This window comes from Equus caballus, chromosome 16 (genome assembly GCF_041296265.1).
Source record: "Equus caballus isolate H_3958 breed thoroughbred chromosome 16, TB-T2T, whole genome shotgun sequence".
Classification (NCBI taxonomy): Eukaryota; Metazoa; Chordata; class Mammalia; order Perissodactyla; family Equidae; genus Equus; species Equus caballus.
The window spans coordinates 28,770,280-28,796,275 of NC_091699.1; the positions used below are offsets into that span (position 1 = coordinate 28,770,280).

General features: G+C 43.0%; 1 protein-coding gene across 1 annotated transcript in view; it reads right to left on the reverse strand.

Annotated features, from left to right (window-relative positions):
* GXYLT2 (glucoside xylosyltransferase 2) overlaps positions 1-25,996 on the reverse strand; it is an 83,745-nt gene that overhangs the window by 4,524 nt on the left and 53,225 nt on the right. The window contains exons 4-6 of the mRNA XM_023620084.2: positions 13,323-13,574; positions 12,089-12,212; positions 3,164-3,336 (exon numbers count right to left, since the gene is read on the reverse strand). Coding sequence (XP_023475852.1) covers positions 3,164-3,336; positions 12,089-12,212; positions 13,323-13,574 — 549 coding nt within the window. The remainder of the gene's footprint in view (positions 1-3,163; positions 3,337-12,088; positions 12,213-13,322; positions 13,575-25,996) is intronic.

A 25,996-nucleotide genomic window follows, 5' to 3' on the forward strand; every position in this document is an offset into this window, starting at 1 on the left:
AATAATTCAGGTACCAAACACTAGATGTTGGTTTTTTCCCACTTAATATTGGGCTTTTTAAATTAATTAATTTTTTTTTCAGGAAGATTAGCCCTGAGCTAACTGCTGACAATCCTCCTCTTTTTACTGAGGAAGACTGGCCCTGAGCTAACATCCATGCCCATCTTCCTCTTCTTTATATGTGGGATGCCTACCACAGCATGGCATGCCAAGCAGTGCCATGTCTGCACCTGGGATCCGAATCGGCGAACCCCGGGCCGCCAAAGCAGAACGTGCAAACTTAACTGCTGCGCGACCAGGCCGGTCTTGGGCTTTTTAAAAAAAAATTCTCTTGTTTTTCCAAGGAATGTGTCCATGAGCAGTATTTTCCAAAATAAATCTTTCGGACCACTCACTTATGAGCGTGTGTCCAAGTTTTATTACAATCTTGTAGAAAGGGTAAAGGCCTCTAGTGGGTCTAGTCAAAGCTTCATTGTTGGCAAGGACATTTTATACAAAAAGATTACAGAAAAAAGGAAGAAAAGATTGGTGAAAGGTCAGTATACTCTTGCCTGACAGCAGGGTGGGTGGGCGTCTGGTTTCCTAGAACAAGTCTTAATCCCTTTAAAGTTCATCAGAAATATTATCTAAGTATGTTTATCAGAAATGTGAATTTCTTCCCAGAAGGAGATTATGCATTATGTAATGCAAAAAGGTTCTGTCCATGTTTGGGATACTTTTTCCTTCACAGCACAATTTAGACCATTGACAAACTCCTTTTCAGCGAAACAACTTCCACCAATTATTGAGCACCACCACATGTTAGGTGCAGTCGTCAAAATTCAAAGATCATCATTTTGTTGAATTCTCACAATGCTTTTATGAGGTAGATAATATTATCTCCATTTCACAGGTGAGAAAACTGAGGCCCAGTAAGGTTAGAGCACGGATTTAATGACGTTACCAGAAAGTGACAAAACTGGGACCTGAATCCAGGTCCGTGGATCCCCAAAGCCAAACCCTGACCCACCACACTGTGGTGCACAGCGCTGTGGAAAGTGGGGGAGCACATCTTTCACGATGGAGTCTGTCTATATTTACTCACCTTTCAGGATGGGGTAGTGACATTTCTGATGGAAATGCTTGAATAAAACCTGTCTTTTTAGACTCATCTGAGGAACATCATTGAGCGCCTTAGGCAGGATCACCTATGAAGCATTACTTGGTCCTCTTTCTGATCCCCCAGAAGACAAACAAGACGTGTTGTAACTCAAGAACCACAGTTGCTCAATTCCACACCAGGGCCAACAGATCCCGAGAGAAACCCGAGAGTGGCTCTGATGCACATATATCTGCTGCATACTTCTTTAACTTCCATTTGTACCCCAGAATGGGTTTGCCCCTGGAGTCAGTGTTTGAATATCTAAATGTGATGATATCACTAAGTACAGAACAAATTTTCAGTGCAATTAACTCACCTGGCCTTTGAAAACCAACAGCAGGAAACGCCGAAGAGAAGTGTTAGCTCATGGGCATGCTGAACACCTTCCCTGCACAGAGGACAACTCTGGGAATTCCAGGGTTGGAATTCTCTGGGATTCTCCTTAGCAAAATGCACATTTTCATACATGCCAAAATATGTTACTATGTCACAGGATTCACCCCTACCTCTTGTCAAAGCCCCTTCATGAATCCACGCGGGTCCCCAGATCCTTAGGAAGAAAACCTCTAATAAAGTCTACGTACTTTACGTCAGGGGGTGGCAAACTTTTGCTGTAAATTGCTAAATAATAAACATTTTAGACTTTGTGGGCCACACAGTCTGTCACAGCTCCTCATCTCTGCCGCTGTAGCACGGAAGCAGCCACAGACAACGCATAAATGAATGGCTGTTGCTGTGTCTCAATACGACTTCATTTATGAATGCTGAAATTTGAATTTCATATAATTTTCTCATGTCATGAAATACTCTTCTTTTCATTTTTTCCCAATTTTTTTAAAAAACATTCTTAGTCCACACGTCTTACGAAAACAGGCAGCAAACCAGATTTGGCCCAAGTTTGCATCCCTACTCTCTATCTTGGAATTACCAGTTCAAAGGGAAATCTCTGGAAGTGCCTGCTGCTGGTTCTCCCCTGCAATGTCAAGGTCAAAGGCACCATGGAAGGCAGTGTTTCCCAGAGGGAACGCAAGGGTACTGGTGGCCAGGACTTGACATGATTCCAGGTGACGAGCCACAAAGTAAGATTCTTTCGACCTTCCCATTTACTGCAAGAAGAGAGTCACGTATGTTTTTAACTCCTCCTAACACTTGCTAACCAATCTCTTCAAGGTAGTAAGATGGCCTCAGACCTGAGGAGTCCAGCTCCAGGCCAAAAGCCTAAGTGTGATCTTTCAGACTCAACCAAAGGCAATTACAAGGCTGTGTGGCATGCCCCTGGGGGAAGCTGCCCTCCCCACATCGGACTTGGCGCACAAGTAGAGAGCTCTAGTTTTCTTGAGGGAGTCGAAGTAGAGGACTCAGGCCCCCATTTGGGCCCACCAAGCTCATACATATATCTGCATTCCCAGTCCAGGCACCTGCATTTGGAGGCCTCCTGGGAGTGGTGGGGGTGGGGGGGTATTTTCCACTCCTCCCACCTTCCCTTTTCCTTCCCCGGCCCTTGGCCCATGGTCCATAAAGCTGCTGGAGCCTTTTGTCCCTGCCTCTGTGCTACATCCACTTGACCTTCGCCCAGGACCCTTTGGCAGAGATAAGTGGAACTAGGCAGAGAGGGTGGGGGTGGCGAGGGTGGAGTTGGCCACCAGGCAACACACTTAGCTTGAGCTGAATAATATAATTTTATTCTTATTGTATTATCTTCACCCTAACTCATTAACCTCTATCATGGCAAATGGCACAGGGTTTCTCTTTCTGATATGAAATTTCCTCCTTAAGTCAAATTGTTTAAAGAAAAAAAAATGAGTGATTTACTGTCTTGCAAATATTACATAAAGAGTGGGTAAAGTATAGTAATAGGGGACAAGCGGATATAGTGAGCTAGAGTGATGGAGGATGGGAAAAGTGTCTAACTCAGTGCTCTGGGGAATTATCTGGCCTTCAAAGGGACTGGTGATCGAAGCACCTGGACTGCTTCATGCTGATAAGCACATGTCTGCTGAATGGGGGCAAGAACACACTTACATCCCGTATTGCTTCATACAGCGCTTTGAAAGTTGGCTGTTTATCGTCATGGTAGACGCCTCGGTTCCCATGCAGAACAGACACACCTTCACGCTCAGCTTCTTTGCAGTTGCTTCCGTACATGCAGTGATCCGGACGGTAGTTCCACTGACAGGGGAACACATAGAGACACTCTAGTGGTGACAAGAGAAAGACATGTGTCCACAGTCAGTGCCGGCTCTCCTCTGCACGCCCGGTGATTAAACCAAGATTTGCATGAACTGCATACAGCACGTGATTTAAATGCACACGAGTGTGACGGTGACTCATAGACCAAATTTCACCACATTTGTCAATACTCTGAGATCAGGAACTGAAGGGGCACACATTAGGGATGTTGTAGGTTTCATCCTAAAAAGGAGGGCAGTACAGTGTCGGGGACAAGGAGGCAAACAAGGCAGCAGCAGCCTAGGTCCGAATCCCGTTCTTTCACTCAAAAACAGTGCACCCTAGGTCCAGCGACTCACCCTGCCTGTGCTTCAGTTCCCTGGGCTGTAAGATGGGATATCAGGACTCCCCTCTTATCTTGATGATTAAAATTTTAAAAACACATGTAAAATGCTTAGCAGAGTGCCAAGCACACAGTGGTGGCCAATGGTGTTGGCAATTATAATCAACTCTCTGGAAAGGTTTTGTGAAATGGACAGTCTTGAAAAATAGGAGTCAAGATTGAAGCAAAGTTTCCTGTTTGGATCAAAAACCAACCAACCAACAAAAACAAAACAAGCAAAAATCTACAACAACAATGGGAAAAAACCCAAAGAAAAAAGTAAAACAAAAAAAGTCCCTGTGCCAAGGTGACTACTACATACACTGTGAGGGAGCGTGTGCACATGTGTACTTGTGTGTGTTTGCATCTCTTCCACAGTGGTTCTTAGCAGGGGCGATGTTACCCCTGCCCGGGGCCACTTGGCAATGTTTGGAGGGAGACGTTGGTTGTCCTCCATGGGGGAGGCTGCTACTGTCATCTGGTGGGTAGAGACCAGGGATGTTCTAAACATCCCACAATGAACGGGACAACTCACACAACAGCGTAGTGCCAAGCTCGAGAAACTCTGCTCTAATCCTGTTGGACTCAGAAAATTCCCTCTTGGTGACTAGGACTATTAAATTAGCAATAAGTTCATGACCCCTGAGCTTTCTGGCTCCTCACCTTGATGCCTTTAAGGGCCAGGGATAGAGCAGGGATCAAAGCTCTCTGCAAATGAGAAAGGCCCTGTGTGAGAGCACAGAAGGGTTCGAGCAAATGAATTACCGCTGTCAGAAAAATAACTCAGAGATGTACTTGTTGGTTGGGTTGATGGCACTCGCTTCTCATGGAAAGGACCATAGCTTAGAGGTTACTTACAGAAAGCTTCAAGATGCAAAGCCAAGGATGAAGAGATCATCATACATCCCCTCTGGCAGACCGTGTATAATATTTCTACTGCTCAGTCTTTACAGGTCACTGTGACATGCCAGCACCCTCTATCAAATTCTAATTGTTCACAACACACAATGAAATTTTCCTTTTCTTGGGGGAACTCCATTCCACCACGATGTTTCTCTTACTTGCATTCATCTCTACACTTGCACATACGTAATCCATAGCTGGGACAGAGCAGCGCTCATCCTGAAGTCACACTATCTAGACTGGAAGCCCCACTCCTCTACTGGCCATGTGACTTTTCTGCCCATAAGTGCAGAGGGTGGATGTGAGGATTATATGAGTGAAAATATCTAAAAGTGCTATTGTACTGTGCCTGACCCCAGTCCAGTTGCTGCCTTCTGTAACTCCATGGGTCACATCACTCATTTACGACACCTGCCTGGGCATCTGCATTTGCAGTCCTGGCTTAAGCACCTGTTAATGTTCCCTGTTGAATGAACTGCTGGAGAAACCATCTCTGTTTTTGTAAACACACTGATTTTGTAAATCAACAAATATTGATTGAGTGCCTGTAGACAAAGCAAAGCCTGGTTCCTGCCTTCATGGAGTTTAAGATTGGTGATGAAGGCTGTTGCCCCTTCCCGGGTCGTGTAGGACCCCCTTACAAAAGGAAACATTTTTTTCTCTTTGCAGCCTCCTTAGAGGACTGAGTCCAGCGAGGCACTCTAAGGCAGAAGATGAAATAGAAAGGCTTTGGAATCAGAAAGACGTAGGTTCAAAGTTAGCCTCTATCATCTCCTAGTGCTGTAATCTTGGTGAGTTACTGAAACCTTTGACCTCAATTTAGAAGCACTAAAGAGAAGCTAAATTACCCAGGTTTGAAGCCCAGCTTTACCACGTGTTAGCCATGACCTAACAGCAGAATGACTAAGAGAGCAAGCTCTGGAGTCACCTCGCTGGGTGTGAATACAGAACTCTGCCATAGTTGCATGAGCTCAAGCAAATTACATAATTTTTCTGGGCCTCAGTTTCAACATCTGTAAGAGGGAAGAGAATTGTAAATATCACTTATCCAATAGGATTTCGGGCAGTGTTAAATGAGATCATATACGCAAGTCCTTGGAACAGTGCCTGGCGCACAGAAAGCACACAATAAACGTAAGCTGTAACGATTGCTATTACCATTGTTATTGTTATAACAAGGATTACTGCATGAGGTTGTTGGAAGGGTAAAACAAGATAACTTAAATTGAACAAGGCTAGCATAGTTCCTGACACATAGTACACTAGTGATAAATGTTTTACTCCAATGCCTTCTAGACACGCAGGTGGCCAGTCATTCTTAACCTTTTATGGGTCACAGATCTCTCTGAGAATCTAATGAAAGCTTGAGACCCTGTCTTTGGAAAATTCAGCTGGGAGTATTCGCTTACAAGTTTTGGGGTTTATAGATAAGATCAGCTAAGAACCCCAGCTGTTGAACGTCAAACGTGAAATTGGATTCCAGACAGAATTCAATTCATATCTTTATACTCCCTTCAGAATTTTCCAGAGGAAGAAATGCAAAATACATCGAGCATATAATTGAAACAAGTGTTTGTTCACCATACTATTGCAAGGCATTGGTGTCACTGGATGAAAAGATGCTGCTCCTGCCATCAGGGAATTTATACTCTTGTAAGAGAGGATATATTGTTGTCACACTGAACATGTTTTATCAGCATTCATAGAAAGGAGGGCATTTTGGTAAAGTTTCACTGAAACTCAGACTTAGAGTAAGGATGGATTTTGACAGTGAGACACAGAGGCCTGGAAGAGCATTCACGGAAGAAAAAATGGCCTGATCACGGTGAAATGTTTGGAAATCAGAGTGTGTTTTAGGAAAGATAAGCCATTTAATTTTGCTGGGGCAAATTCGATCTCTTCAAAAGGGTAAGATAATGGTAAAAAGCTCTTATGTAAATAGACTGCTTTGATCTAAAATATTCAAAAAATGTAAATCTATATTAGGTTGCACATAACCAACTTTGATTCTAGCTTGTGAAGCTAAAAAAAAAAAAAGAATTTTTTCTTCGGAAAAAGATGGGGTGGCTCATCAAGCCAGAAGTAAAGCTGAACTGGGGCAGGAAGTGGGGCAGCTCGTGCGATCTGTGGGGTGAGGACTCAGTCTTTCAACTTTGCTGCTATGATCAACCAGCCTTACTGTCTCTTCTTGGATTCCCAGCCTGAGGTTCCCAGGAGATGTCTGACTGGTTTAGCAGGAGGCAGAGGTGGGCAGGGCTCTAAGACTGCATGCAAGGGAGGGGAAGAGTAATTCCCCTGAGAAAATGGGAGCGCTGTGGCCAAAAAAAAAGGGAAATCAAGAGTGGGCAGTTAAAATGACAGATGTGTTAGCATGGGTCACACTTTGATATCTCCGTTTGCTTAATAAGGGAAGGAGGAGAAGGAGAGAGGCTAACCTAGCATCACGGGGTGAGCTTAGGTTGGAAAAACCTGTGTGGATCAGCTGATGAACATGTAGCATGGACTAATGATGGTTACCTGGCACAGGATCAAAACCTATTCCAAAATGGATCTATTTTAAGCAAGATTATCAGGGCTGTCAAAATCTGACGTTTAAAAATGATAGCATGGTGAAACATTCAGGTTATTTTCCCACTGCTGAGGAATTAATACAGTCAATGGTTCTAAAATTCCTGGTCCCTAAAGCCTCAAACCAATGCAATTTATTAAAAAGCTTTTTTCCAAGCCAATCTCTCTTCAAACCCTGGGTCTTTGCTACTTTTCTCTCAGTTTTACATAGATAAGGAAGGTCATTAACTGATTATCTACAGTCTGAAATCCCTTAGTGATTCTTTCTGGAGTCTACATTTATTTCCAGAGCTTTCTAACTGTTGGTAAAGCACTGTGTGAACTGATTGCTCCTTACATTTCTGATAATTTCATACTCTTGAGGTCTCTAAGATTATGGAATAGCTCATGTCTGATTATTTTAACTTCATGGAGAAACAGGCTTGCTACTCCTTCGGCACACTGTATCAACAGAACGGAAGGTGTTTGATGGCACTATCAATAGTTTTTGTTTCTTTTGTTTTTATAATGTCTCATTCTGGAGCTGAGCTTTCCCAGCTTCTTTCTTCCTCCAGAAATGCACCTGGTTCCAGAAAAGGGCAATGAATTCTTCCAAAAAGACTTACTTCCCTGATCCCACAGTCTAAAGAAGCAATCCCCTCCCTCCAGCCTTGACAGTTTCTTTCTCAACTCATTTGTTTCCTTCTCAGCATTTATCGCATTTTCTGATTTTGAACGGCTAGTTGCTATTCTTTGGAAGTCTACCTTTTCCGAAAAAAGGGAGGCTTCATGAAAATACGACTTCTGCCTGTTCTGTCTGCTGCCATATCCCCAGTGCCTAGCCCCGTGGCTGGCACGTGACAGGTGCTAAAAAATATCTGCTGAATGAAGGAGTGAATGAACCCTTCTACCCTCCTCCACCAGGTGCATCTTTCTCCTTTCTCTTGCTTTTTCCCTCCACTTCCCTGTCCTCTCCCCTTCCTTGCGGTGGTATTTCTCTTCTACTTACTTCCTCTTTCACTCCGTTCTCTTAATTCCATTCATTCAAACAACCAATGCTTCTGAAGACGAACTCCATTTAGGACACCTGGCCTCGCACTGTAAGCGCTCAATGGAAGACATCACATAGACACACTCCTTCTCACAAGGAACCTACAATCTTCATTCTTGCACTTTACATCAGAGCTCACAAACCTCCAAGACTCCCAAAGAAGCGATTTGTCACAGTTTTCTAGAACAGTCCTAACACCAAACACCTGGGCCTGTCAACCCCACGACATGCTCATAACTGTCAGTTGCTGGGTGCTTTTGGTGGAGTGAGTATATAACGTGGTTGCACGCTCAAGGGCAGAGCTCCAGTGATCCCGGGCAGGATGAGAACAAGGCTCTGATGGGGCCACTGGAGAGGCTTGTTCCATGTGACTATGTGTCCTGCTCCCTGTGGCCCCAGCAAACCCTCCTGACTCCCTAGTGCCATGTTCAACTCACAGACGATCTATGGATATTCCATGGGCATTTCAGCTCTTCTCTCCCCGGGGTCAGAACCCTACTGCTTCTACTCTGGCTGGATGCCCCGTCTTATCATTTATACTTGGCTGGTTTCATTTCCTTCCCTGCCCACAGCCCACTCTTCTAGAAATTGCCCCTGAAGAAGAGACAGACCCAGGCGGTCATGTTTGAGAGAGGAAAATGCCACACGACCTTACTCCTCTGACCCCTGCTGACCAGATAGCGGGTGGTCTCGGTATCCAAAGAGAAGTGATTCATAGCTGGGCTGGGAATCAATTCACAGGCTGGGCCAGGCCAGCCCAGGCCAGGCCAGGCCAATCTCTCTCTTGTTTTCTTCAAGAATTTTAATTAGGAAACATAGGAAACCTATCAGCATTGCTATGAGCTTGTAAGGTTGTGCTGACCTGGGGTTGGGCCATGTGCAAACAGAGAATGCTGTCTGAGAGAGAGAATGGAATCAGATGGCCATGGAGAGAAACAAAGATGACAGAGACCACGGGGCCTCTGGCAGATGGAGAAATCAGCTTTGGTACTTAGCAGCTTCCCAGTGCTAGTTCTCACGAGGTCTGGCATGATCCGATCCATGTGTCCAGGGTACTGCCCCCTGGTCCCTTACCTAGCTGTCTGAGTGGAGTTCTATTCCCTGCCACCTACGCACACTAACGAAAGCACATCTTCCTACACAGGGTTCTCTTTGGCCCTTGTCAAATTTACCCTTTCTACAGCGCTGTTCTCTTGACTCAAACTCGCCTGTAAAGATGTGAGCTCAGTCTTCCAGCCCTTGAAGAAGCTGCCTTGGCTCACCTGCCAGGAAATGTCCTGTGGGATGAGCTACCTGCATGCTCCCCATGGGCTTTCGCTGTCTCCACTTAAGTCAGTCTATTACCCAGTACTGCAATTACACACCCACAGGCATTTACTACCTAATTATAGCAAGAGTTTGAAAACGCTTTTTAGCTAATGACTTTTAAACACATTTTAAATAGCAGTGTTACTGGCTATCGAAGGCTACAAAAATAGCAACATTCCAGACATGTGCTCAGATTTTATGTGCATTGCTTCACCCATGGCGACCCAAAGGACCATAACAACAAGCACGTTTGTCTCTTGTGGCCGGGCCAATCTTCTCTCCCTCTCTCCTTTCCGGGGATAAAAGTGACAAATCTTTTTTTCACATACAGTTTGTTCTGGTTTATGGAAAGTGCTTACAATCAATATAAACAAAGAGAAAGCTAACAGTGGGATGGGTATCCCCAGATTTCAGTTCAAAGGTCTCACGTTTAATAAAGTATGAAACAGGGAAATGCAGGCCACACGAGGAACAATCACAGAGTTACCTAATCCTCACAGATGGAAAGCTGGCGAACTCGATTATTTACTTGATACTGCTCAGAACCAGCATTTAGAACAACTTCATAATTATTTTATAATATTCTTGTACCCAGTGGATCTAAGACGGGGGAGTGTCGAAGGTGTTAAACTCAGCTGGTTTTCAGCTCCAATTAAAGACAAGGGGCTTGTGTCTAACTGCAAAGCTGCCATGACTGCCTTCGAGGATTATTTACCCACTGATCACGTCCTCAAATAATCTGCGACAGGCTAAGAGGATTTCTGGGGAGGCAACCGTGTGAATCTTTTGAATTCCTCAGTTTGGGAATACGGATAGATAAGCTTATGGAAGATAGTTTTAGCCAAAAGGACAGAAATATACACAGCAGAGAGATACATTTTGGGACATCTGCCCAGCTCTCTAGGATCCCCCGTCTCTGAGAACTTCCCCTCTCCCCCAAATACACGGGGCTGGAGTTGGAGAGGCCTGGGTTAGTACTCCTGCCCTGGCATTCACTAGGTGTGCTGCAAATTATTTAACTCTCTTTCCTTTGGTAGCTTTGTCTGTAAAATGGGGATTATATTCTCAGGGTTATTGTGAAGACTAAATAAAATAATGCTTAGAACAGCATCTGGCTCTTAGTAAGTAATAAATGTCAGCCATTATTCCTCAGCTTCATGCTCATGGCCGAGCTGACCCACGCTGGAACCATATGATTTCTCCCCTTGGAATCTGGAACTGGGATGAAGTTAGTCTTTCTGAGCGGCTGGACCTGGAGTATGAAACCTTAGTCCTTTGCTTTGAGGCTTGAGGAGCAGAGAATGAGTCTACAAAGAGAAGGAAAAACAGCCTCAATGGGAGAAAGAAAGTCCAACCTGGGCTCCCCATCGTTTTCCTTTTCTGTTTCAGGTCCTGGGCAGAGCCCGCTGGCCTCTCTACCTTGGTTTCTATGGGACACCAGTTTGCTCATAAAAAAGTATCCTTGGTGCTTCAACTAACTCCATGGGTCTTTTATTTGCAGCCAAGAGTCCTAACTAATACATCTACACCTAGAAAAAAGATGAAATCCGCTTAAGAAGGAAAAGGAGGGGGAAAACAGACTTTAAATTTCCTGTTGCTATCAGGGTGAAATGGATTAAAACACGCCACGAGTCAATGGCCAAGACATTCCCTTCACCTAATGAATTACTATTGGGAATCTTTCCCAGAAACTCTGTTTATCAACCTGCTTTTTTTCTTTTCCAGGATTTGTTTCTTTTTGATCCAAAGGCGTAGGAGATTAGGTTTTATTTCAGAATTTTGTTAAAAAACAAATAAAGGTATATAGGGGGTGCTTCCAGGGTAACATGAAATCATAGGCAGAAGTCTTTAAACAGGAGTCTCTATTTCAGGATTTTTTTCACAGACAAAAGAAAGGCCTGAGTAGGTGGGGGTAAGCAGTGATTTTTTTTTCCCCAAAGATCTTTCTCAAGGAGAAAACATGGTTTTGATTTTAACAACACAAAATAAGGTTTTAGCAAAGAAGAAAGACAAGGACATTTTATTAGCTTTAGGTGTCAATCTAAAAACACAGACCAGAAATTTCCATCATCCTTTCTCCCTCAGCCCCACCAAATCATTGACTTAACAATCTAAGAAGAATTTCTCTTGCCCCAGATGAAAAGAAAAAGGCACTGGGGAATCCAAGTCCTTAATCTAGGCTTTTAACCCTGAACAAGTCACTTACTTAACTACAAGGATCCCAAGAATCAATTGCCTTCAATCTAGCCATTGTTCAGGCGCTGGAGGGCCTCGTGCCTAGATTATAATGTTTTCATTTAGTTCTGTGCCTCCCATTAATTTTGACTGTACTTCTTAGAAGAGTGGTGCAGCAAAATCGAAACGATATTCTTGAAAAATGGAATCCAGTGTTGGAGGTTTCAACATTTGGTCTTTTGTGTCAGCAGCACAAGGACCCACCCCCGTGAAATACCCAGGGGGGCGGATGAAAGGGCCCACTTCCCCGGGGAACACAGGTGCAATGCAAGCCTCTCAGTAGCTGGAATGTGCTCTGCGGGGTGAGGTGGGCGTCCTCCCACACATACAGCATTCTTGAAAGAGAACCTACCTGGATTGAAATAAAAAATAATATTTAATAAGTCCTGGTCTCCCCACGTGATGGCATTCTTGTACTTCTGGTACAGAGGGTACAACATGTCTTCCCACGCCAAGCCTGTTGGAATCATGCTGTTCTGGAAAAGAGAAAACCATCAGAGCAGCTGAGGCAAAGCAAATACATCTTGTCTGCTGAGAAACAATGGAGAGAGACTGGTTTTCCCCACCTGCCAGGAGTGAAGCAAAGAAAGGAAGGGTCCTGCTGGCTGCAAGGCAGAGGACAAAGCCAAACTAGGACTGTCGATCGCAGGGTTTTGCCAGATGCACACACAGATACTAAATGGACCAGGAACTGATCCTCAGAAAACCATGCCCCCAATTCCACCTCTTTCTTATGCTTAATTCTTGCCTCTGAAGTGAAGGAACAAAATACAGAGAGCAGAATTAAGGCATCTGAAGGAAAAAAACCCTTTCTTTGTTTTAAAGTAATTATTTGCTTTTAAAATAAAAGCAACACCTTCACAGACTACTCAAACAGCATACAAAGATCTAAAATACAAAAGTAAAAGTACTCTTCCTCCATCCTCCTACAATACCCACTCCCACTTGCCCTAGAAGCATCCACAATGAACATTTCATGGCCTGTTAGGTATTTTTCTGGAAATTTCTAAGGCATAAAAGGGAACGAATACACTCTACAGTATCATGCTTTGTTGCATTTTAATTTTTTCACTTAATTTTCTTTAGAGATCTTGCTTATCTCACTCATAGATGTACCTAATTCTTTTAAATAGGAAGATAATCTTTTTTTTGACTAGTTGTCTACTGATGTTCATTTAGATTCTTTCCAATTCTCTGCCAGGATAAAAGATGAGGCCATGAACAGCCTTGTACAAACATCTCTGTGTACTTGTGTAAATATATTCCTAGGGTAATTCCAAGAAATTTTCCATGGTTTTTCAAGTCTTTGATACACACAGCGTTCGAACGTTATGGAATTCACAAATGCAACATAACATTCCCAAATAGGAGCTCTATTGAAACTTAAAATTCCATAAGCACCTGGGCTCTTCCTGAACAAACAAATATTCCAGAATTTTCCAAATACTTTTTTCTTCCCTGGCTTTTTCTATCCTCACCTATAAGCCACCTACTTCCAAAATCAGCACAGTGACAGTCTTGGAATGTCACTGTTGAAAAGACAAAGTCTCGATTTTTAAACAAGGAAATATAAAATACTTCCTTACCTTGAACTGGGCACTTCTTATACGAGTTAAATTCATCAGCATGACTCCGGAATTAAGTCCCGTGGAGCCATAGAAAGGGTGCCGAGCAAAGCGGCTGTACCAGCCAATCTTGGGGATTTCATGCTCGGGGGCCATGGCTGCAAGCTGGGTGGAATTAAATTGCCTCAGAAGCTTCCAGATGTCATCCACAGGTCTCAGAAAGAGAACATCGGTGTCCACATAGAGAAGGGAGTCCACATCCTTTAAAATCACCTTTGTGTGTATTGGGGGAGGAGGAAGAAAACAAGAGCAAGTCAGAAACTAAGAAAATGGTCTGATGTCTTGACGATGCCATTGCTTAATGTTGAATTATAGAAAGGGGGCCACTCTTAGCTCCCATTTCAACTTTCTCCTCCTTTAACTTGACGGATAGGTGTCAATCAAGGGGTCGAGACTCACAGGAAGATAAATCTTGATCCAGATCAGCCCAAATCCAGGACCTGGACTGTATTTGGCAAGGGTAGACCTTTCAGACAAATGAAAATCTCACAAATTGCTGTGGCTCTCTCTTCTACTCTCATCCTCCACCAAGGCCATCTGTCTGTCTTTCTCAGTTTTTTCTTGGAACATCTAGGTCTGGCGTTAGACAACTTGAAGTGGACAATCTTTAGGCCAGCTGATGCCAGGCCTCGGGGTAAATACTGTCTGTGGATCCATTTCTTCTAGTGTTGATGGCTATGGCTCTGCATCTTTTTGACATGATACTTTCAGCTAAAATTTGGACTTGGGAATAGGCAAAGCAAGTCACTGGTCAGCTTTGCTTGCAGATCAAGGATTGGCAAACTGTTCCTCTAAAGGGCCAGATAGTAAATATTTTAGGCTGTGTTGCAACTACTCAACTCTGCTGTTGTAGCATGAAAGCAGCCAGCGACAATATATAAACAAATGGATGAAACTATGTTTCAATAAAACTTTATTTAGGGACTGAAATTTGAATTTCATCTAATTTTCAGACGTCATAAAGTCTTCTTTTGATTTTTTTCAAACATATGAAATGTAAAAGCCATTCTTAGCCCGTGGGCTGTGGTTTGCTGACCTCTGTTGTAGGTCATTCAATCCAGCCACCTTAAGTAAATGAGTTCCCCTGTGCTAACTGCTTAGCTCACCAGAATTTTGCCCTGGGGTTTGAGACTTCAAAGCCTTAATTAGAAATAGTGTTATTAGCCGTGTTTTGCCATTGTTCCCCAAATTTAGGGGCAGCTTAACCAAGGAAAGATTTGAATTTTCCTGGATCCCTTGTATAATATCATCCTAACACCATAACAACACTTGTTAGGGCCTAAACATCTGTGTCTTTCCAAAATTCATATGTTGAAGCCCCATCCCCAATGTGATGGTATTTGGAGATGGGTGCTTTGGGAGGTAATTAGGGTAAGATGAGGTCACGAGGGTGGAGCCCTTGTGATGGGACTATGCCCTTATAAGAGACATCAGAGACTTGGCTGTTCCAAGAAGAAATTAAGAGAGAAAGATAGATGGCCTGACTGGAGGACACAAGAGAGAGCCACAGTAATTAGCTGATGTTTTTATTCTTTTGAAAGTTCATCCTCTACCAGAGAGCTTACTTTCTCTCTCTCTACCATGGGAGAACACAACAAGCAGGCAGCTGTCTGCAAGCCAGGAGGAGGGCTCTCCCCAGAACCCGACCATGCCGACATCTTGATCTCAGACTTCCAGCCTCCAGAACTATGAGAAAATACATACTGGGTGCTGTTTACGCCACTCAGTCTACGGTATTTTATGACAAGCTGACAGAGACAACACTCCATTGGGATCCCCAATAGCTGAGATTGATGAACACGGCACTATAAGATACACGTATCACAAAAATTTCAGTCTTGAATAATTGCAAAGCTGACATGATTAGCAGCGGGATCTATCTTTCCTTCTTCATATACCAGAGGAAGAGATTTTATAAACCAATAAAATGAAATTCAAAATAATGATCATCCACCATTTCATAAAAGAAGATTATCTTGACATCCATCTTAAAAACCTGATCCTAATTTCAGAATTAGGATGAATTCTTTAAGTTGAATACACAAACTTTAAAAAAATCTCCCATATTATCCTCACTTTTTCTTCTTATTTTGCCATGGAAGGGTAAAAACTTTGCTATAGATTAGCACCAGACTGCTGACTTTTTCTTTTTTTAAATCTCAACTCCAGAGTACTGTGGAAGAAAGGCAAACTCTCTACAGAAGTATTAGTAAGTGCATGTTATGATATCAATTATGTATCACATGTAAATACAGCTATGATGTGCTGCACACCCAAGACCATCCCAAGGACTCAAGGTCCTGTCAATCTTATTTCACTGGGAAGGAAAACTAACACACAAAAAAGTGTTCTGTCCAAGTTAATGTGTCAGATAATGCTAATGATTGCTGGATTTGGGCTAATAAGGTTACAGCAAGGTAAAGTCACTTTTTGGAATGTGTTTAAGAGAATAAGAGACTGCATGGTATTCCAATAAAAAGCTAATTTAGAATTACAGAATCAGAGGGGAAGAGAAAGCTATTTCAACCCATAAGAAATGGAATAAATTTCTCTTTATGGCTGATAAGCTAATAAAGCCTGAATAAAAGCATATGACATTAATGTTTTAATCAATTAAGGGTTATGCAGACATCTAACCCCAAAATTTAAGCTCACTGACTTGATTTTTTTTCTTGGTCTTAAATCATTATTATAGTTAAAGTTATCATTATTTTCTTCAATAAAATAAATATGTCACTACCCCTCATCGAAACAAAAGAGAAAACAAAAAAACTTGAAGGTCTGGAAAAGGAAAACTAAAAAAAATGTGACGGATGGCGGTATTCCACCATGAAGCTACAGGCAGTATTTTTAATCTGGAGAGACAAAGACGAAAAAGTTGCATCAGAAATCTATAAAATCAGAGTAATCTTAAATAGGGTAAAATTTTTATTTAAGTAACACCCTACTATTTGACATGTAGATTGCTCCCACTTTTTTTACATAAACAACACTACCCTGGGTGTATTTTTAGGGAAAATTTTAGGCATATAATGTGGCATTTCTTTCCTTTGAACTTAGCACATGTTTACATGGTTCAAAAATAAAACGATATTAAAGTAAATTCATTGACAGCTATTCCTCCCTGTCCTTCTGTCACCAGGTCCCCTCCTTAGACGTAACCAACGTTATTGGATTGCTCTGTGTGGTGCACAGACATTTTATGCATGTAACAAAAATAGCCATGCAGATACAATTCCCTCTTTTATGCTACAAATGGTAGCATGGCACACACGATACCATCAGCCTGCTTGTCCTTGTTTAAACAAGACAACAAATGTAGGAGGGCTTTCCATATCAGTCAGAGAGATTTGATTTATTATTTTTTATGTCTGTATAGAATCCTGTTGTATGGATCTAGCATAATTTATCTAGTCACCTATGGTAGAGCATTTAGGTTCTTCTCAAGTTTTTGTTATTACAAGCAATGTCACAATGAAAAACCTCCTCGTCTTAATTCATTTCAAATACATACGAGCGTCTCTGTAGGAGAAACTTATTAAAATATAATTCCTTAGTCAAAGAATACATGCATGTGTAAATTTGATAGATATTGCCAAACTACCTCCCTAAAAGTGGACCAATTTAGGCTTCCACCAGCAATGTGAGAGGGTGCCTCTCCCCCTCGTCTTCTCTGTATGATCAGACTTCAGGGTTCTGGTCTACAAGGAGGCACACCTCAGAGGGTCCTGGTCTAACAACTCAGTTTAGTTCCTAATTTCCTACCAGTCTTGCTCTGGTGGGCTGGTCTGGGGTCCAGCACTGTGGCAGGAGGTGCCGCAAGTCTGGAAGACAAGCCAGGAGATTTGCAGAACTCTTGAATAACAATGCTGGTTCCCACCAGATGCAAACACGCAGGCTCAGAACCGAGTCCTCATGGGTGGGAGGCCCTCCACACAGTCCTTCTCCAGAACCATGCCTCATCCCTGCTCTGATGAGCTTTGATGCTGGAGACACACTTTTTGGACTAGGTCTGAGGGACAAGGAAGAAAAACTTACCAATAAATTTATGGCTACAGCTTTTGGTAAACTTGCGAGTCTTCACCTAAGATGGCAAGTCCATTTCAGCCTAAACTAGAGACTGCAAACTACAGCCTGTGGGTCAAATGCAGCCCCTGTGGATTTTTAAAAAATACATAGCCTTTTTAAAAAATTTGTATTCGTGGCCTTTTTTTTCTTTCTTTTTTTTTTGCTGAGGAAGATTAGCCCTGAGCTAACATCTGTTCCAATCTTCCTTTATTTTTTATGTGGGACACTGCCACAGCATGGCTGACAAGTGGTGTAAGTCCGTGCCTGGGATCTGAATCCAAAAACCCAGGCCACCGAAGCGGAACATACCAAACAACCACTAGGCCACAGGGCCAGCCCCAAGTTGCCAACATTTTTTAAAAACTGGAGATTTCTCAAAAGTATCTGAATTTCTGTCTTCTTTTGAAAAAATCTATAGCTCAGGCAAGAACAGCCTGAATCCTACAAGGGAAAAATCTGCTAGCGCTTAGCCACAGGCACCCCCTGTGTTCTCTGTTCATTCAGATAATTAACACTTACGGAGGGTCCACCAGGTACCAAGTGTGAACAGCAGTGACCAAGACAGACAAAAACCTCTGTCATCATGAGAGAGCTGGATAACAAACAAGATAAATATAGCAATTATATAAGATATAAGCAGGTGGAAAATAAAGCAGAAAAAAGGGCCAGGGTTTCGGGTCTGGAGGAGTTTGCAATTTTAAATGCGGCCGTTGGGAAGGTCTCACTCAGAAGGAGATGAGCAAGAAGAGCAGGGGGCTGCTGCGGCTGGAGCACACTGAGCAATGGGAAGAAGAGTTCGAGGAGAGGATGGACGGGTAAAAGTGAGCCGGTCCCTTTGGGCTTTGTTTGTCCTCGGAAGAACTTCAGCTTGTACTCTGAGATGGGAGCCACTGGCGAGCTTTCGACAGAGGAGTGACACGATCCGACTTCACTGAAATGGCCACTGTGGAGGCTGCGCTGACAGCAGACAATTGGGGAGCACAAGGGAAGCGGGCCAACCAATTAGGATGCTATTTTAATAACTCAGGTGAGATGCAATGGTAGCTTGGCCCAGGTGGTAACAACCCAGGGAGTGAGCGGTTGAATCCTAAACATAGTTTGAAGATAGAGCCAATAGGATATCCTGACAGAGGGGATGTGGAATATGAGAGTCAGAGAAAAGTCAAGGGCAACTCTAAGGATTTTAACCTGACCAACAGGTGCAATGAAGTCATCTTCAACTGAGATTGCACCTGCCGTGTGTCATTCCCGAGTTACCTGTCTGGCCCTTAGGGGAACGTGCTGGAGTTCGCAGCGGCTGGAGTGCAGCTCCCTGCCTCCTCCTCTGCATGTGCCCTCCCTGAAATGTACAGAAGCCCATGGCGGGCCTGGGAAAGGATCCATTGACGGTGGGTTTCTGGGGTGATGGTCGCATCACCTTATTCTTGACCACATAGGTAGTCACACAAGTGTGAGCTTGTTAAATAAGCATACAGAGCTTTGATGTGCTTTTTGGTATGTGGATCATACTTCAAATCAGACACACAAAAGTAGCCCTAATGGCACATCTCAGGGAGGTAATAGAGGGTGGCCCTTAAGAATCTTGAGTCTGGCATTCCTGAGTTCAAATCTCAGCAGCATGGTCCCCTAGCCCTGTGACTCTGGATAAACTCCTCAGTCTTTCCAGGCCTCGGCTACCCCTTTACAGAATGTGGAAAGCAATACCACCACCTCTCTCCTGGTGTTGTCACAATGACCCAGTGAAATTAAACCCACGTGGTACTCAGTACAGTGGCTGCTACATACTCAGTACTCAATAAACAGCAGTGTTGTTACTGTAAGAAGTCTCTGTTTTCCCTTTTAAAGTGTCAAGTGTCATTAGTCACCCTTCGCATCAACGCCCACAGCACTTCAGAACATCAAAAAACCTTTTATATAGTCAGAGTCAAGCAGAGAAGAAATGAAGTTTTTGAACTTTTCTATCATAATCCACTTATTACCTTGACTGAAAACAAGACCATAAGGCCTTTGTACTCTTTATCTGAGAAAATAAAAGACCAGGAAAAACCTACACTCTTTCTATACCATTGCATCTCTGGAGGCTAATTCCACAGCAATTATTGCCGCTATTAATTTGAAGAGGATCATTGTTGCCCACGTTATAATGGTAAGAGGGATATTTACTGAAAGGATATAAAATTAGCCATTCTAATTCCCTTATGGAAATTAGTCAGCACTAGAAATGAAGCATTTGTTTTGTTAGAGAAGGGGAAAAAAGGCAGCACACAATAGCTATTTGTGCCCAACGCTGCTGGCTGTGACGGGTGTTCCTGCTCCAGCTCCATTTACCGCCCGGACCTGGGCAGCTGCCTCCAGTGGACCCTGCTGGCCCTTTGTACCAGGTGAGGGCCAAAGCCGGCCACAGGCAGCAAGATTATCAGGGGCTCTGTGGCTCACCCTCAAGTTCGTTTTGCTCCAACCCTGTTCTGACTTTGACAGTACAACTTGGTGGTTGAAAGTTTTGGGTTTGAAATCTAACTACCTGTGTTCAAATTCCATTTCCACTAGCAGGTGTGTGGTCTTGGGCAAGCTGCTCAAGCTTTCTGAGCCGTAATGTCCTCATGTTGTAAGTGGGATGGGTAACCCACTTTACAGTGCTGCTGGGATGATAAATGAGATAACGTGTGAGAAGCCCCTGGTACGCACATAGTCAGGACTCAATCAATGCTATGTGACGTGCGCATCCCACTCTCACGAGGCCCAGGTTCCTTGACTCTCAGCCCAGGTAACAAGTAACCAGCTATAGTAGCAGCAGCAGTGGCAGTAGTGAAAGAATGAGGCGTAGTCCCTGTTGTCAAGGAGCTTTAAGGGGAGACAGACAAGAGTGAAGGCCAAGTGAGGTGTGGGTGACGATAGGGGTAGCACAGAAGCACACAGCAGGGCCCCTAAACTAGTCTGGAGTGAAAGCAGGGAAGACTTCCCAGAAGAAGTGACATCTAAACTGAGACATAAATAAGTAAAGAGCAGGGCAAAGAGTGTTGGAGGTAACGTGAAAAGGCGACCAAGAGAGCACGGCACAGGGAAGGATGGCAAGTTGCTTGGTGGCGCTGGAGCTTACAGAGAGAAGAGCCGTGGGTGATGAGAGGGTAGGCTGGTGAAGAGGGCGGGGGCCTGATCAGGAGCTGTGCTGACCCATTTGGACTTGATCCTAAGAGCACCGGGGAGATGTTAAATGATGTGAGCCAGAAACCTTGAGGTCTGATGCTTCCTCCCCTCCACATGGCCCACATCCGATCCTCAGCCAGTCCCATTGGCTCTGCCTCCAAAATACCTCGGAATCTGCCCATTTCTCTCCCTCTCCACTGCCTCACCCTGAGTCCAGGGCACCACTACAGCTCCCCTGGAATTCTGGAAAGGTACGTTCACTGGTCTCACTGTGTCCACACTTGCCCCACTGTAGCCAGAGGGATTTTTAATTTCCAGTATTTCTTCTTTGACACATGGGTTATTTACAAGTGTGTCCTTTGATTTCCAACTATTTGGGATTTTCCAGACATCTTTTTGTTATTCATTTCTAATTTAATTCCCTTGTAGTCAGGGAGCATACTCTGCATGATGTCAATCCTCTCGAATTTGAGACTTGTTTTATGGCCGAGCATATGGTCTGGCTTGGTGAATGTTCCCTGTATGTTTGAAAAGAGTGTTGATTCTGCAGTTGCTGGGTGGAGGATTCCGCAAATTCTATAGCTGTCAATCAGGTTGTTTGGTTGATAGTGTTGTCAAGGACTTCTATGTCTTTACTGACTTTCTGTCTGTCTATTACAACCACAGGAGTCCATGGAGTTTTATCTTCAGACACAAAGAAAGAGGGGAGAAATGTGAAGTTACTGCAAATTCATTTACATCAACAGACATGATTCAGAAACCATCATTAATTTTCACACTAATCACAGTCAATTATCAAAAGAGGAGTGTTGAAGTCTCCAACTTGGATTGTGGATTCGTCTATTTCTCTATTTGTCTAAGAATGGTTTTGCTTTATAGATTTGGAAGTTCTGTTACTAGGTGCACACTCATTTAGCATGGTCACATTTTCCAGAAGGATTGATCTTTATGCCATTATGAAATGCCCAGAGGGCTTTATTCCCCAATTATTTTATTGAGGTCATAATGGTTTACATTGTGTAATTTCAGGTGTACATTACTACTTATCAGCTTCTGTATAGACTGCATTGTGCTCACCACCAATAGTCTAATTTTTTTTTTTTTGCTGAGGAAGATTAGCCTTAAGCTAACATCTATTCCAATCTTCCTCCACTTTATAAGTGAGTGGCTGCCATAGCATGGCTGACGAGTGGTGTTGGTCTGCACCTGGGATCTGAATCTGCGAACCCAGGCCACTGAAGTGGAGTGTGCTGAACTTAACCACTATGCCATGGGGCCGGCCAGCCAATAGTCTAATTTTTATCCATCACTATATGTATGTGCCCCTTTACCACTTTTGCTCATCCCCTAACCCTCTTCCCCTCTGGTAAACCCTAATCTATTCTCTTTATCCATGTGTTTGTTTATCTTCCACATATGAGTGAAATCACACAGTGTTTGTCTCCCTCTCTCTCTGGCTTATTTCACTTAAACATAATACCCTCAAGGTCCATCCATGTTGTTGCAAATAGGACGATATTGTCTTTTTTATGGCTCAGTAGCATTCCATTGTATATATATATGTCCCACATCTTCTTATCCATTCATCAGTCAGTGGGCACTTAGTTTGCTTCCACATCTTGGCTATTGTGAACAATGCTGCAATGAACATGGGGGTGCATGAATCTCTTTGTATTGTTGATTTCAATTTCTTTGGATAAATACCCAGTAGTGGGATAGTGGGGTCACATGGTATTTCTATTTTTAGTTTTTTGAGGAATCTCCAGACTGTTTTCCATAGTGGCTGCACCAGTTTGCATTCCCACCAGCAGTGGATGTGGGTCCCTTTTTCTCCACATCCTCTCCAACATTTGTTATTTTTTGTCTTGGTGATTATAGCCATTCTAACAAGTGTAAGATGATATCTCATTGTAGTTTTGATTTGCATTTCCCTGATGATTAGTGATGTTGAACATCTTTTCATGTTCCCTTTGGCCATCTGTATATCTTCTTTGGAAAAATGTCAGTTCATACCCTCTGCCCATTTTTTAATCAGGTTGTTCGGTTTTTTTTGTTGAGTTGTATGAGTTCTTTATATATTTTGGAGATTAACCCTTGTTGCATATATGATTTGCAAATATTTTCTCCAAGTTGGTGGGTTGTCTTTTCATTTTCTTCCTGGTTTCCTTTGCCTTGTAGAAACTCTTTAGTCTGGTGTAGTCCCATTTGTTAACTTTTTCTTTTGTTTCCTTGTCTGAGTAGACATGGTATTTGAAACAATGCTGCTAAGACCAATGTCAAAGAGTGTACTGCCTATATTTTCTTTAAGGAGTTTTATGGTTTCAGGTCTTACATTCACGTCTTTAATCCATTTTGAGTTGATTTTTGTGTATGGTGAAAGATAATGGTCTACTTTCATTCTTTTGCATGTGGCTGTCCAGTTTCCCTAACACCGTTTATTGAAGAGACTTTCCTTTCTCCATTGTAGGTTCTTGGCTCCTCTGTCAAAAGATTAACTGTCCATAGACGTGTGGTTTTATTTCTGGGCTTTCAGTTCTGTTTCATTGATCTGTGTGTCTGTTTTTGTACCAGTACCATGCTGTTTTGATTACTGTAGCTTTGTAGTATATTTTGAAGTCAGGGATTGTGATGCCTCCGGCTTTGTTCTCTTTTCTCAGGATTGCTTTAACTATTCACAGTCTTTTGTTGTTCAACACAAATTTTAGGATTCTTTGTCTCGTTTCCATGAAGAATGTCATTGGGATTCTGATTGGGATTGCATTGAATCTGTAGATTGCTTTAGGTAATATGGACATTTAGCTATGTTTTTTCTTCTAATTCATGTGCATGGAATATCTTTCCATTTCTTTATGTCATCTTTGATTTCTTTCAATAATGTCTTACAGCTTTCAGTGTATAGATCTTTCACCTCCTTGGTTAAATTTATTCCTAGATATTTTATTCTTTTTTTGTGTGATTGTAAATGAGATGGTATTCTTGAGTTCTCTTTCTGCTAGTTTGTTATTAGTGTATAGAAATGCAACTGATTTTTGTAAGTTGATTTTGTACCCTGAAACTTTGCTGTAGTTGTTGATTATTTCCAACAGTTTTCTGCTGGATTCTTTAAGGTTTTCTATATACAGGATCATGTCATCCACAAAAGGCAAGATTTTCACTTCTTCCTTTCCAATTTGGATACCTTTTATTTCTTCTTCTTGCCTAATTGCTCTGGCCCAAAACTCTAGTACTATGTTGAATAGGCGTGGTGAGAGTGGGCACCCTTGTCTTGTTCCTGTTCTCAGAGGGACGGCCTTCAGTTTTTTACCATTGAGTACAATGTTGGCTGTGGGTTTGTCAGACATGGGCTTTATTATGTTGACATACTTTCCTTATATACTCATTTTATTGAAAGCTTTTATCATAAGTGGCTGTTGGATCTTGTCAAATGCTTTCTCTGCATCTACTGAGACAATCATGTGGTTTTTGTTCCTTGTTTTGTTAACGTGGTGTATCACATTGACTGATTCATGAATGTTGAACCCTCCTTGCATCCCAGAGGGCTTTTTAAAGAACTTAATTAGAGGCTGCCACTTTCATCTTTACACCCCTCCAAGACTTTTCACTGCACTGTAGTCACAGGTGTACCATGGTGCATAAAAGGCTCTGCAGGATGGACAAGCTGTGACCACCTCTCCAGCCGAGTCTTCTATTAGTGGTGTTCTTTCACCTCCTAGCCCAACCTAAGGCCCCAGAGCCTAAAGTTTTCATTATCATTCTGTTATGTCAAAGTCGCAGAAGGTGGGGAGCAAAATGAACTTCATAGGGAGCCAATGAGCTCCTAATTCTCTTCCTGCCTACAGCAGGGTTTCCTCTGCAGGAGAATGCTCTGAAGTCTTTGCTTAGAAAGAAACTAACTATAAGTCCCCTCTTTTAGAAAGAAAACATAAAGTTGAAACTATGAATTTCTCATTTACAAAGGAATTGTCTTTTGGAATGTTTTCTCTCACTTCACTCCCAAAGTTTACAACATCTGAGGTAAAAAAGATGAGGTCCTCAAATGTGCCTAAAATTAGCATCATTATTGATTATGAAATACATGTGCAGCCCCTGATGCTTTCGTCACTTTCAAGGTTTGTGAACTATCATTTTAGATAATTGCCTAAAGAATCAAAACTACAATTAGTATGAAAATTAATGATGCTCCCCACTCATACCTATTGGTGTAAATGAAGGAGCAGTAACTTCACATTTCTCCTCCCTTTCTGTGGGTCTGGAGGTTAAGCTCCATGGAGTTTCTGTGATTTAGGAGAAGCAACTTCCCAGGCCTGTTAGTGAAGTGCTACCCAGGCTCCCAGATGCGAGGCAGAGCTTTCCACTTACTATTCTCCAACACCCAGCTCTGACTCATCCTTTAGATCAATGCTCAGAAGTCACCTCCTCAGTAAGGCTTTCCCAGAGAGCTCCTTCCTCGTTACCGCCACGGTCTCTTCATCGCAACATCCTACTTGCCTCTTTCCATCACTTCTCACAACCAGTGGCCTTTGTTAAATTCTTTTCTTTCTTGTTTTTTTGAAGAAGATTAGCCCTGAGCTAATATCTGCCACCAATCCTCCTCTTTTTGCTGAGGAAGACTGGCTCTGAGCTAACATCTGTGCCCATCTTCCTCTACTTTATATGTGGGACGCCTGCCACAGCATGGCTTCATAAGTGCTGGGTTGGTCTACACCCGGGATCTGAACCGGTGAACCCTGGGCTGCCAAAGCACAGCATGCAACCTTAACTCATGTGCCACCAGGCTGGCCCCTAAACTATTTTCTCATTGATTGCTTGTCTCCATTGATTACAAAAGAAGCTCCATGAGGGCAGGGACCTTCTGCGTCTAGCTGACTTCTAAAGTTCGCGTACCCAGCACAATGCCTAGCAGATATATCAGGCATCCAATGAATATTTCCACAAACTAAGGATTCAACTGCTGACCTCTCTCAGAACCACTGCAACTTTCAATATGCTTCAAGGCTGATGGTAGAAGAGAAGGACGGGTCCCGAGAGATGAGAAGTCTGCGAACAACTGGAGCGGAGAAGACCCAAGTTCCTGAAGGGAAAACCAACACAACACCTACCACACAGAACACCCTTCCTTCGCTGGTGTGTGGGGTCCAGTATGTCACCCTCCAGGCCTCTGTTGGCGGGACAGCTAGGTCGCTAAGTATGTTATTCCATTTCCTTACCTCTCTATCGTTTCTAACAGACCCTGAAAACTGAAGGAATAGAAAGGGGGCAGAGGGAGGGAAGGACAGAACAGAAGCAAAGAGGCCATTTAGACTCAAGTAGAACTGAACTCCGGGGGGGGGGGGGGGGGGGCGGGGCGGGGAACCTTAGGAAAATAATGTTAGTGATAATCAGGAGAAGCAAAAAATATTTAAAGAGGGTTAAAGCAGGAGGCA